Here is a 14,714-nt window from a genome sequence, read left to right on the forward strand (position 1 = left end):
CAGGTGTCCTTGGAAGGAAACTAGAAAATACATGGAACTGCAGAGACAAACTTTGCTTTCTGCACTGCAGGGACTTGTAGTTCTGTGTGGCTTTCTGGACACTGAGGCTTCACTCTAATCATTCCAACTGCTGCCTTTTTGACCCTGAAGTGAAGTCACACAGCACTCCGAGGACCTGTGATGGCATAGTGAAGGACCTCTACCCTCTGGACCTCTTTTTTCCTGCCACTGTGCCTGGACCTCCTCCGCTGAGGCCACTGTTAGCTGGTGAGTCTCTGAATTGTTGCCCTGCGGTCCTGGATTAAGTCCTAGCTTCACCAGATTGTGGCCTGCTACTCACTGTGCATTGATTGTTGCCCTGTGATTCTGGACTAAGTCTCTACTGTACTGGATTGCTGCCCTGTGCCTCTAGACTCTTCCCTTGATTTGCCCTATTGCCACCCTGTTATATTCCTCTCATGGTTTTGGATTTATTGCCCTATAGCCTTCCTCTCTTCTGGCTCCCTGTTTTTCATCCCCCCCCCCCCATAATAAAGAACCCAGGGGCCCTGAAACCCCTCTTTGATCTCTGCAAGTGTTCTGTTCCACCCACACCTCTGTCACAACTGTCTTAACATATTTCTTCCTCTCTCTTATCTCTATATCTTTGCTTTTTTTTTTTTTTTTTAATATATAAACAGACCAGCCTCAACATGCAGTATGTTAAAAAAAAGTCCCAAATGCCCACTAAGAGTATAGGGATGGCCAAGGGATACAAGGGGCAGAGTTAAAGGAGACAAATCCCAACTTGGGGTCTTCTGGGACTGGATCATATCTGCCTGGATGGCTACTGCCCTGGACTTGTATAGCACCCTGTGAATGAATCAACTCGACCTGTGACACTGGCCATGTGCCAAGAAGCACCTAAGACAGGATCCAGTGCTCAAAGCGACTTTACAGGCTGGCCCCTTGTCTTCCATCACCTTGGTGGGGTCGAGGTACGATCCCAGTGGCATACCTAGGGTTCTAGTCAAAAAGCTGAACAATTAGTCAGGCTAGTGCATAGCTGGGTGAAGCAAAAAAACCAGAAGGAAAATATCTCCACAAAAACAAATAATCTATAGGAGACATGCATTACCTAAGGACAGTAGCAAAGAACTGAGGATTGCTGTGAGTGGGAAAGGTTACATGTCCTGACATTTGTGTTTGCCAGTGTGCATTTATCTGAAGGTAGTAGCATAAAAGCCCAGTGATTCTGTACTGTACAATCAATAATGTGTTATTGTAGAACTTGTTTTATTAGAAATAAAGTAAAATATATTTTCTAAAAGCAGGTTATTATCTCTACAATGTACTAGTTATAAAGATTTACAGGTCTAAGCTCAAAGCCTTGAGTCTTGGAGTACACTGCAATTTAACAAGCATCTCTCTACCCTCTGACCTGTACTATAATAGACTAATTGTCCCAAAATTGACAAAAAGGCAGGAACACCTATAATACATAAGTATCATAATAAATAAGTCCTCAATATTTATGAATATAGGTTCTTAGATGCTTAGATGTGGAAGTATAAGCAGAGATAGACAGCTTCTTTACAAATCCATTGCAATATTTGAAATAAACTTTTTGTTTTTTTTTAAAAAACTAATACATAGGAAGCAAACAATGGATTCTGACCGAACAGCACACAGAAATCAGCAAAAATAACAGGTTTGATTTTTTTTTTCTAATTTTTGGTTGCTGTTGATCAATAGTTTTGGTTTAAATAAATTAATAACGATCCACATAATTTTCAGATCAATAGGAAATGTCTACCTGAACTCACACATACCTCTTCCTCAATAAAAGGCAAAGGTGACATTTTACGTGAAAAGCAACCTGCAAAAAAATATAATTATGAAAATTTGCAAGCGTTAAATATACAACTGCATAAATAAATTGAAAGGAAGAGATCATCTGTTTACCTTGGGTGCTATGGATGAAGTCTTGTGTATTTTCCAATGGAGGTTTAAACTTCTAAACATAAAAAAGCCAACACTGTATTAAGAAAACAGTTATCATATGAGTAAAGGCCCGTACACACGATACGAAAATCGGAAATAAAATTTAGTCCGATGAACAATCTGCCGATTTTCGGATTGTTATTTTAGTGCTTTGGACAGCCGAATTTTAGGACGACAAAAACTGGATGTGCAGGCTTTCGTTTGATTAGTACAGTTTTTGTCCGAAAAAAATCGTAAGAGCAAGATTAGGCATGCTCAGAAATGAAAGAACACATACAAAACAATTCAACACATGACATCACTTCTGAAGTAGAATTCTGTCGTATGGGAATTTTCGTATGAAAATAACCTCTTCACTTTCCACATGAGACTAGCATGCAACAAAAAACAGACGAAAGATCGTCCGATAATCTGATCGTGTGTACGAGGCTTGAGGGACTGTGTCAACCAGTTTTGTTTGCATCATAACTGATGCTCTCCCAATACAAGTCAATAGAAATGCAGAATCATCTAGAAGCAGGTATAATGCACGGTAACTGCAGGTCATATGCACCCGTCAATAGCAAATTGTTTTTCCCTATTGGCACAATCTCAAAGGCTGCTGACAAAGTCCTAAATAAGACAATAATGTTTGCTTAAAAAAACAGCTTACGTGACCGAGTACTCTATTTTAAACTTTTTAGGCTTCATTTACACTAGCACTCCATATGTTTAGAAAAGCTAAAGCTATCTTGGAAGTATAAACAGCTTTTATGCTCCATGCAAACTAGGAGTTTGAAAAAAAATGGGATTTTTCTCTTACACTAAAATCCATTTCGCTGATGTTAATTGACAGATACAGCTCCTGATCTTCTTAACCATTGAGTTATACTGCCCCCTACAGGAGTAGGACACTAGGCAGAAAAAAAGTCTGACTACACCTATGGGCGGTCCCAGGGGGTATACTTTCTCTCTCTCTCTAGTCAGACTTTTTTTCTGCCTAGTGTCCTACTCCTGTAGGGGTCATTATTTTGTTTACATTCAGCTGTCAGCAAGGAACCCTGTGGACAACTGATGAGTCATCCATTGTTAAGGACACGGTGGCCAGCTTGTTGCCCACTCCCTAACAGCCAGTTATTCACTGGTTGTTAAGGATGCCGCTAGCCACCCACTGACAAACAAAAATAAAAAACTGCAGGGTACTGGCGCTTAGCAGCTGTTAGCGGGGTTTAGGGGTGTTTTGGAGCTTTCAGTTTCAGTTTTTTTTTTTTGCCAGCAAATCGCTTCCAAGGCTGTTATTTCTTAAATTTGAACATGTGACCAGGACTAGAAGCTCCTCCTGATGGTTTCCCTGCAGACAGGCTGGGAAAGCGCTGGGCCATGTGACAGCTGTATATTTCTTCATTAAAATAATCCACATACAGAAATAAAAGGGACAATGTAAATTAAACAGTGTGTGTTTAGTAGCACTTTAAGTGTATTTACCAGAGCCTCATCTCAGTCCAGCGCTGTTCCGCCTGCAACAGGTCTTCCTCCATTTCCACTCTCTCACAGGCTTGCCTGAGAGCAGTGGAAGTCATTGGCTCCTGCTGCTGTCAGGCAAAACCCATTAGCAGAGAGTGGGGGGGGGGGGGTGTCAGGGCCACACTGTGTGTCTGAATAGATGCACACAGCTCGAGCTCGGGATCAAGCCCGCACGAGTGCCACCATAGAAAGCTATGGGAAAATTCAAATGAGAGGAGGACCCCAGAGAGCTGGCAGAGGACCTCAAAAAAGGAGTTTATGTTTATTTATTTTTTTGTCTAAAAACGTTTATTGAAAGTGTTTCGGTACAAAACATACAATGCATAATAAAACATCCATACATCGTATATATAGTTTTGTTATATAAATATGAAAATATAAATCCAAAAAACAAAAAAATAAAGGTTCTCTTCTTCTTTTAGAAAAACCAACTGTAATATCATCAGTAATAGTAAAATATTTAAGTATATCAATGTCAATAGAACTCAGTAATGGACAAACGGTGTATTGAGGTAAAGGTTAATGCTAAGATATAGTATTAGGGATTGACTGGAGGTGCATCAATTTGTGAAGCTTTGTACGTGAGCCAAGGGTTCCACTTAAGGTCATATATGTGTTTGGTGTTAGTAATGGAATGTTGTAAATACTCCATATGTCTTATTTCCTCAATTCTACTAAGAACCTGTGGTAAGGGGACAACATTTTTTTCCAGTGTAGAGCAACAGTTCGGACCATACTTGTTTGACCCTGTCACAATCCCAAAATATATGTAAGAGTGTCTGGACAACCACGAAAGTTTATGTTTATTTTAAGAAAAAAAAATCTTTAAAATCATTTAAAGTTACCTACTCCTTTCTTCCTGACTAGCTTCACAGAATGCCATACTTGCATACTTACAGTGTTCCAGCTTGGCCCATAACGTGCTTGAGGTACTGCTGAGGAAACAGACAAGCACTGTAGTAGTTGGCGCTAAAAAATGTATAGAATTGACTTTCTGGGTCCTGTGCCGATAGGCTCCCCAATGACACACTCGCCACAGAGGATCGCTTGCTTGGGACGGCTGTCATTCACAGAATTATCCATTATTTTCCAATGAATACAAGATGTTCTCTGATTTACTGAAAAAACAAGGCATTTTGTAAATGGCAGCAGTGCAGAGTGAGCAAACCCCTGTGGTAAATGTGCAGGGGGAAAGCTGCTCGGCACAGGACCTGGAAGATTGCTGATATGAGTGCAGTAGCTTCAACTTTTTAATTTTTTTTTTTCTCATACTTACCTGCACAGAGCAGCCCCGAACCTCCTCTTCTGGGGACTGCCACCGGTGCTTCTGGCTCCTCCTTCCTTTCTATTGCCCTTGCAGCTTGCTATAAGCGCACTCGTGCATACATACTTCCAAGTTCGGCTATGTGTGTCCATTGACACAAACAGCACGGCTCAGCCCTGTCCCTGCTTCCTCCTCACAGGATTTGATTGACAGCAGCAGTAGCCAAAGGCTCCCACTGCTGCCTCCATGTCCAACCCTGGTGTTTTATTTTAAAGTTCTAAGCAATGATTGAGCCCGAACAACATACCATTTTTTTTTAAATTCTTTATTTTTATTTTTCATATATGTTTTACAAAACAACAAAGTACAAAGTATCCACATATCAAAAGCCCCACACAAGTGTTTTGACATAACACAATAAAACAAATATAACGGTAAAAAGGATGTGGGATACAACAGATAGTATTTCAGCAAGTGGACAGCAATTATTATTATTATTACGCAGATATAGCATGTTTTACTGTATCTGCGTAAGTAGCAATATGTTATAATAATCAAACATATTTTATCGTACTGACTCCTCTGTGTGAGCAGTAGAGATGGCCTTGTGGTTCGCCCGGCGGTCGGGTCGCTGCGAATTTTGCTTGTTCGTTACCCGCAAAATTTGCGAACACATGGCGTAGTTCGCGGCGGCCAAATTTGTTTACATTGGGGAGAATTTTGACCCATGACACAGCCGTCAGGTGGAACGGGACAGCCAATTGAAACATTCCAGCACATGGACAGTCCCCCTACCCTATAAATAGAACTGACCTGGCGGCCATTTCACATTCCGATTTTTGCCAGTGTAGGGAGAGGTCTGCTGTGCTCATCAGGGAGAGTTTGCTAGACACATATAGCGCTGTGAAGATCCACAAAAGTCCTTTTCAGGGCTGGTATTTCGGTATAGGTCTACTAGTATCTTTTGAGTTTAGGAAGAGGAATCCAGTGGTTGCTGTAGGGGCAGTTAGAGATCGTCATCTGCAGTGACACAAATCACTCTGTTAATGTCCACAAAATTAATTTAAAGTGCTGCAATGTCGTTATAGGGTCTATTACAGTCTCTTTAGTATAGGGACAGGTATCCAATGGTTGCTGTAGGGGCAGTTAGAGATCGTCAGCAGTGACACAAATCGCTTTGTTAATGTCCACAAAAGACATTTAAAGGGCTGCAATTTTTTTGGTATAGCTGTGCAGTGCACTAAAAAGGGTTGGGGGGAGGGGGGTAATCCACAGTATGATATACTTTGTGGAAAGCATAATATAGAGGATTAGTAGTATTATTGTGCACTGTGCAACATTGTGACAGGTGTGGCGGTGAGACTGAGCGTTTCTGCAGCAACACTACACACAGTGACAAAAGCACTTATAATGTATTATAACTGGTGTGATAGACCAATTGCCCCCCCCATACCACATACTGAAGTGGGGTGATATCTGAGTAAACTTTTTCAAGTGTATTTGTGTCATGCAACAATATTGTCTCGTTTGCTGAGTGAAGTCTGGTACACACAGCGCCAAACTCACTGGCCAATTTTTGGAACTGGTGTGATACACCAATGCCCCCCCAATACCACATATTGAAGTGGGGTGTTATCTGAGTAAACATTTTCAAGTGTATTTGTGTCATGCAACAATATTGCCTCGTTTGCTGAGTGAAGTCTGGTACACACAGCGCCAAACTCACTGGCCAATTTTTGGAACTGGTGTGATACACCAATGCCCCCCCAATACCACATATTGAAGTGGGGTGTTATCTGAGTAAACTTTTTCAAGTGTATTTGTGTCATGCAACAATATTGCCTCGTTTGCTGAGTGAAGTCTGGTACACACAGCGCCAAACTCACTGGCCAATTTTTGGAACTGGTGTGATACACCAATGCCCCCCCAATACCACATACTGAAGTGGGGTGTTATTTAACAGTATAATTTTCTAAGAGTGTATTTTAGTCCTGCAAAAATTTGGCCTCTTGCTGTGTAAACAGTGCTACACACAGTGACAACAGTTACTGGCCAATTATTTGTAGAACTGGTGTGATAAACCTGTGGCCCTCCAATACCACATATTGAAGTGGGGTGTCATTTAACAGTATAATTTTCTAAGAGTGCATTTTAGTCCTGCAAAAATTTTGCCTCTTGCTGGGTAAACAGTGCTACACACAGTGACAACAGTTACTGGCCAATTATTTGTAGAACTGGCAGACTGACGGAACGGCAGTGAGGGAGGAGAGGCAGGCAGAACTTGCATTGCACAAAAGGTACAAAGCAGAATGCAAATGTATCAGGAGCGAGCCATCAACCATGCACAGTCACATCTGGCGCTCCCAGGACACCGCCACATGGCTCAGCAGTGTGGGCTTTTTTTAATGTGTCCGTTGCTGACACCAGTGTTGCCATCTGATGCCTTTGCAGTCAACGCATAAGTCGCGGTAAGCCCAACACTCACCTAGGGACCTTAAGAAGGCACCTGAAATCCCATCACCAAGCCCAGTGGGAACAACACCGTCCAGCCTCTTCTCCTTCTCCTGTCTCCTCACAGTTGTCCAACAGTTGTCCAACACTCCACCTTCCATGATGCCGTTGTCACGTTGTTCTGGAAAAAGGCAGGCTTCTGTGGCTCAAATGTTGGAGCGTAAAAAAAGGTGTCCGACTACATCGGGTTAACGGCCGATGTGGACGCTCTGAGGAGTGATGAACCCCTGGACTGCTGGGTGGGCAGGCTTGACCTCTGGCCAGAGCTTGCACAATTTGCAATGGAACTTTTGGCTTGCCCCCCATCCAGTGTCCTGTCCGAAAGGACGTTCAGCACAGCAGGGGGGATAGTGACCGATAAGCGCACTCGCCTAGCTCATGACAGTGTAGACTACCTCACATTTATAAAAATAAATGAGGCATGGATCTCTGGAGAATTCAACACATGTGACCACCAGTAGACCATGTTTCATTGAAATTCCTCATCACAGGCCACAAATATCTGCCAGACCGCCACACACCCACAACAATTCCTGGTCCTTGTCTTTGCTAAATACAGCGGCATAAAAGGCATTTCATGTCCATTGAATGGCTAATTTTTGGGGCCTATACAGGCCGTCACTTACTGTTCTGTGTACTGTGAATGCCTACTGTACCTCTAGCCATTAAATAGTACGTTCTTTGCTGTCAGTTCAACCCATGTGAGCTAATTTTTTTGAGCCTATACAGGCCGACACTTACTTCTGTATACTGTGCATGCCTACTGTACCTCTAGCCATCATATACTACGTTCTTTGCTGTCAGTTCAACCCATGTAAGCAAATTTTTGCCACCTATAAAGGCCGACACTTACTTCTGTATACTGTGAACGCCTACTGTACCTCCAGCCATAAAAACCTAAGTTCTTTGCTGTCAGTTCAACCCATGTAAGCTAATTTTTGTAGCCTATACAGGCCGTCACTTACTGTTCTGTGTACTGTAAATGCCTACTGTACCTCTATCCATCAAATACTACGTTCTTTGCTGTCAGTTCAACCCATGTGAGCTAATTTTTGCCGCCTATACAGGCCGCCACTTAATTCTGTATATTGTGAACGCCTACTGTACCTCTAGCCATCAAATAATACGTTCTTTGCTGTCAGTTCAACCCATGTGAGCTAATTATTGCCGCCTATACCGGCCGCCACTTACTTCTGTATACTGTGCATGCCTACTGTACCTCTAGCCATCAAAAACTAAGTTCTTTTCTGTCAGTTCAACCCATGTGAGCTAATTTTTTCCAACTATACAGGTCGACACTTACTTCTATATACTGTATGAATGCCTAATGTACCTCTAGCCATCATATACTACGTTCTTTGCTGTCAGCTAATTTTTGCCGCCTATACAGGCCGCCACTTAGTTTTGTATACTGTGAACGCCTACTGTACCTCTAGCCATCAGAACCTAAGTTCTTTGCTGTCAGTTAAACCCATGTAAGCTAATTTTTGTAGCCTATACAGGCCGTCACTTACTGTTCTGTGTACTGTAAATGCCTACTGTACCTCTAGCCATCAAATACTACGTTCTTTGCTGTCAGTTCAACCCATGTGAGCTAATTTTTGCCGCCTATACAGGCCGCCACTTAATTCTGTATATTGTGAACGCCTACTGTACCTCTAGCCATCAAATAATACGTTCTTTGCTGTCAGTTCAACCCATGTGAGCTAATTATTGCCGCCTATACCGGCCGCCACTTACTTCTGTATACTGTGCATGCCTACTGTACCTCTAGCCATCAAAAACTAAGTTCTTTTCTGTCAGTTCAACCCATGTGAGCTAATTTTTTCCAACTATACAGGTCGACACTTACTTCTATATACTGTGTGAATGCCTAATGTACCTCTAGCCATCATATACTACGTTCTTTGCTGTCAGCAAATTTTTGCCGCCTATACAGGCCGCCACTTAGTTTTGTATACTGTGAACGCCTACTGTACCTCTAGCCATCAGAACCTAAGTTCTTTGCTGTCAGTTAAACCCATGCGAGCTAATTTTTGGAGCCTATACAGGCCGACACTTACTTCTGTATACTGTGTAAACGCCTACTGTACCTCTAGCCATCATATACTACATTCTTTGCTGTCAGTTAAACCCATGTGAGCTAATTTTTGCAGCCTATACAGGCCGACACTTACTTCTGTATACTGTGTGAATGCCTACTGTACCTCTAGCCATCAACAACTAAGTTCTTTGCTGTCAGTTCAAACCATGTGAGCTGATTTTTGCCGCCTATACAGGCCGACAGTTACTTCTGTATACTGTGTGAATGCCTAATGTACCTCTAGCCATCATATACTACGTTCTTTGCTGTCAGTTCAAACCATGTGAGCTAATTTTTGCCACCTATACAGGCCGCAACTTACTTCTGTATACTGTGAACACCTACTGTACCTCCAGCCATCAAATACTACGTTCTTTGCTGTCAGTTCAACCCATGTGAGCTAATTTTTGCCGCCTATACAGGCCGCCACTTACTTCTGTATACTGTGAACGCCTACTGTACCTCTAGCCATCAAAAACTAAGTTCTTTGCTGTCAGTTAAACCCATGTGAGCTAATTTATGGAGCCTATACAGGCCGACACTTACTTCTGTATACTGTGTAAACGCCTACTGTACCTCTAGCCATCAAAACCTAAGTTCTTTGCTGTCAGTTCAACCCATGTGAGCTAATTTTTGCAGCCTATACAGGCCAACACTTACTGTTCTGTATACTGTGAATGCCTACTGTACCTCTAGCCATCAAATACTATGTTCTTTGCTGTCAGTTCAACCCGTGTAAGCAAATTTTTGCCGCCTATAAAGGCCGATACTTACTTCTGTATATTGTGAACGCCTACTGTACCTCTAGCCATCAAAACCTAAGTTCTTTGCTGTCAGTTCAACCCATGTGAGCTAATTTTTGCAGCCGATACAGGCCGCCACTTACTTCTGTATATTGTGAACGCCTACTGTACCTCTAGCCATCAAACTTTTCTGTCAGTTCAACCCATGTGAGCTAATTTTTTCCACCTATACAGGCCGACACCTACTTCTGTATACTGTGTGAATGCCTAATGTACCTCTAGCCATCATATACTACGTTCTTTGCTGTCAGTTCAACCCATGTGAGCTAATTTTTGCCGCCTATACAGGCCGCCACTTACTTCTGTATATTGTGAACGCCTACTGTACCTCTAGCCATCAAATACTACGTTCTTTGCTGTCAGTTCAACCCATGTGAGATAATTTTTTGCAGCCTATACAGGCCGACACTTACTTCTGTATACTGTGCATGCCTACTATACCTCTAGCCATCAAATACTACGTTCTTTGCTGTCAGTTTAACCCATGTGAGCTAATTTTTGCAGCCTATACAGGCCGACACTTACTTCTGTATACTGTGCATGCCTACTGTACCTATGGCCATCAAATACTACGTTCTTTGCTGTCAGTTCAACCCATGTGAGCTAATTTTTGCCGCCTATACCGGCCGCCACTTACTTCTGTATACTGTGCATGCCTCCTGTACCTCTAGCCATCAAAAACTAAGTTCTTTTCTGTCAGTTCAACCCATGTGAGCTAATTTTTTCCACCTATACAGGTCGACACTTACTTCTGTATACTGTGTGAATGCCTAATGTACTTCTAGCCATCATATACTACGTTCTGTGCTGTCAGATCAACCCATGTGAGCTACTTTTTGCCGCCTATACAGGCCGCCACTTACTTTTGTATACTGTGAACGCCTACTGTACCTCTAGCCATCAGAACCTAAGTTCTTTGCTGTCAGTTAAACCCATGCGAGCTAATTTTTGGAGCCTATACAGGCCGCCACTTACTTCTGTAAACTGTGAACGCCTACTGTACCTCTAGCCATCAAAACCTAAGTTCTTTGTTGTCAGTTCAACCCATGTGAGCTAATTTTTGCAGCCTATACAGGCCAACACTTACTGTTCTGTGTACTGTGAATGCCTACTTTACCTCTAGCCATCAAATACTACGTTCTTTGCTGCCAGTTCAACCCATGTGAGCTAATTATTGCCGCCTATACAGGCCGCCACTTACTTCTGTATATTGTGAACGCCTACTGTACCTCTAGCCATCAAATACTATGTTCTTTGCTGTCAGTTCAACCCATGTGAGCTAATTTTTGCAGCCTATACAGGCCGACACTTACTGTTCTGTGTACTGTGAATGCCTACTGTACCTCTAGCCATCAAATACTACTTTCTTTGCTGTCAGTTCAACCCATGTGAGCTCATTTTTGCCGCCTATACAGGCCGCCACTGACTTCTGCATATTGTGAACGCCTACTGTACCTCTAGCCATCATATACTACGTTCTTTGCTGTCAGTTCAACCCATGTAAGAAAATTTTTGCCGCCTATAAAGGCCGACACTTACTTCTGTATACTGTGTAAACGCCTACTGTACCTCTAGCCATCATATACTACATTCTTTGCTGTCAGTTAAGCCCATGTGAGCTAATTTTTGGAGCCTATACAGGCCACCACTTACTTCTGTATACTGTGAACGCCTACTGTACTTCTAGCCATCAAAAACTAAGTTCTTTGCTGTCAGTTACACCCATGTGAGCTAATTTTTGGAGCCTATACAGGCCAACACTTACTTCTGTATACTGTGTGAACGCCTACTGTACCTCTAGCCATCATATACTAGATTCTTTGCTGTCAGTTAAACCCATGTGAGCTCATTTTTGCAGCCTATACAGGCCGACACCTACTTCTGTATACCGTGTGAATGCCTAATGTACCTCTAGCCATCATATACTACGTTCTTTGCTGTCAGTTCAAACCATGTGAGCTAATTTTTGCCGCCTATACAGGCCGCCACTTACTTCTGTATATTGGGAACACCTACTGTACCTCTAGCCATCAAATACTACGTTCTTTGCTGTCAGTTCAACCCATGTGAGCTAATTTTTGCAGCCTATACAGGCCGACACTTACTGTTCTGTGTACTGTGAATGCCTACTGTACCTCTAGCCATCAAATACTACGTTCTTTGCTGTCAGTTAAACCCATGTGAGCTAATTTGTCAGCAACAGGTGTGACCAGAAATGTGTGGACTGACACAGAGAACATTAGACATAATTAAGGTGTAAAGAATATAATTTATTTAAAAACAAGTGAATAACACAAATGTAAACGCACCTCCAGAAAACTATAACTGTGTAAATCCAATCAGATAACCCAACAATAGTGACACACAGCAAACAACTGCTCAAACCAAATATATACAAAACAGGATAAATGAATAGTAATAGTAACAGAGCCGGGGTCATACACGGGAGATCAAGCAGAGGGAGCTGGGAGCAAGACAGAACAGAGAGAGGGTTGCAGGAGACGGAGTAAGCAAACAGGAAGGAAGGAATCAGGCTGCAGGGTCAGGATCAGAGTCCAGGATCAGGATACAGGGACACAGGAATGCAGGTCAGGCGCACATGGAGGCAATACCAAGGCAGTGAGAAGAAGTATACACAGGGTTTAAATATACTTCCTGCAACCAGCATCAGGTGATGACTGATTGCATAAGATGTTCGCTTCTGACTACTGAGAGACACCCGCTGGTGGACACTGGAACTGCAGCCTATGGATCTGGGAGCTACAGTGCCACCAGCAGGTGAGCTCTTTCCTGACATAATTTTTGCCGCCTATACAGGCCGCCACTGACTTCTGCATATTGTGAACGCCTACTGTACCTCTAGCCATCATATACTACGTTCTTTGCTGTCAGTTCAACCCATGTAAGCAAATTTTTGCCGCCTATAAAGGCCGACACTTACTTCTGTATACTGTGAACGCCTACTGTACCTCTAGCCATCAAAACCTAAGTTCTTTGCTGTCAGTTCAACCCATGTGAGCTAATTTTTGCAGCCTATACAGGCCAACACTTACTGTTCTGTATACTGTGAATGCCTACTGTACCTCTAGCCATCAAATACTATGTTCTTTGCTGTCAGTTCAACCCATGTGAGCTAATTTTTGCAGCCTATACAGGCCAACACTTACTGTTCTGTATACTGTGAATGCCTACTGTACCTCTAGCCATCAAATACTATGTTCTTTGCTGTCAGTTCAACCCGTGTAAGCAAATTTTTGCCGCCTATAAAGGCCGACACTTACTTCTGTATATTGTGAACGCCTACTGTACCTCTAGCCATCAAAACCTAAGTTCTTTGCTGTCAGTTCAACCCATGTGAGCTAATTTTTGCAGCCGATACAGGCCGCCACTTACTTCTGTATATTGTGAACGCCTACTGTACCTCTAGCCATCAAACTTTTCTGTCAGTTCAACCCATGTGAACTAATTTTTTCCACCTATACAGGTCGACACTTACTTCTGTATACTGTGTGAATGCCTAATGTACTTCTAGCCATCATATACTACGTTCTTTGCTGTCAGTTCAACCCATGTGAGCTAATTTTTGCCGCCTATACAGGCCGCCACTTACTTTTGTATACTGTGAACGCCTACTGTACCTCTAGCCATCAGAACCTAAGTTCTTTGCTGTCGGTTAAACCCATGCGAGCTAATTTTTGGAGCCTATACAGGCCGCCACTTACTTCTGTAAACTGTGAACGCCTACTGTACCTCTAGCCATCAAAAACTAAGTTCTTTGCTGTCAGTTCAAACCATGTGAGCTGATTTTTGCCACAAGCAAAAAAAACAAAGAAAGGGCGCACCGACCTAGCGCATTATCCTCAATAAAAGGCTTTATTTATGTAACATTAAAAAATGGCTACTCACAGACGTAGATAAACATAAGGCGTGTCAAGCTGATTTGCTCAATTGTCCGTGTTTAGTCCATATGATCGTCCATGACCGATGAGATGACTGACGCGTTTCGAGGCCTAGCCTCTTCCTCAGAGCCACGGTGGCACGGACAATTGAGCAAATCAGCTTGACACGCCTTATGTTTATCTACGTCTGTGAGTAGCCATTTTTTAATGTTACATAAATAAAGCCTTTTATTGAGGATAATGCGCTAGGTCGGTGCGCCCTTTCTTTGTTTTTTTTGCTTGTAGTACCGGTGGACGACCCCAGTCCGTTAAGGGCAGCAAGACCGTAGCCATCTGAGAAGCCATTTGTCAGTCCCGTGAGGAGTGTGGTTGAGGGGCTTGGATACCAAGCGCAGGAGAAGGGTGGTTTCACCTTATTGTTTTTTGGAGCTGATTTTTGCCGCCTATACAGGCCGACACCTACTTCTGTATACTGTGTGAATGCCTAATGTACCTCTAGCCATCATATACTACGTTCTTTGCTGTCAGTTCAACCCATGTGAGCTAATTTTTGCCGCCTATACAGGCCGCCACTTACTTCTGTATATTGTGAACGCCTACTGTACCTCTAGCCATCAAATACTACGTTCTTTGCTGTCAGTTCAACCCATGTGAGATCATTTTTTGCA

General features: G+C 42.7%; 1 protein-coding gene across 1 annotated transcript in view; it reads right to left on the bottom strand.

Moving 5' to 3' along the window:
- The window catches only part of SYCP1 (synaptonemal complex protein 1), a 181,692-nt gene that overhangs the window by 118,417 nt on the left and 48,561 nt on the right, over nucleotides 1-14,714 (bottom strand). Inside the window, exons 2-3 of the mRNA XM_082248011.1 lie at nucleotides 1,945-1,996; nucleotides 1,812-1,858 (exon numbers count right to left, since the gene is read on the bottom strand). Of these exons, the coding sequence (XP_082104137.1) occupies nucleotides 1,812-1,858; nucleotides 1,945-1,996 (99 nt within the window). The remainder of the gene's footprint in view (nucleotides 1-1,811; nucleotides 1,859-1,944; nucleotides 1,997-14,714) is intronic.

This window comes from Pelophylax lessonae (assembly GCF_965119305.1).
Source record: "Pelophylax lessonae genome assembly, chromosome: 2".
In the NCBI taxonomy this organism is placed as follows: Eukaryota; Metazoa; Chordata; class Amphibia; order Anura; family Ranidae; genus Pelophylax; species Pelophylax lessonae.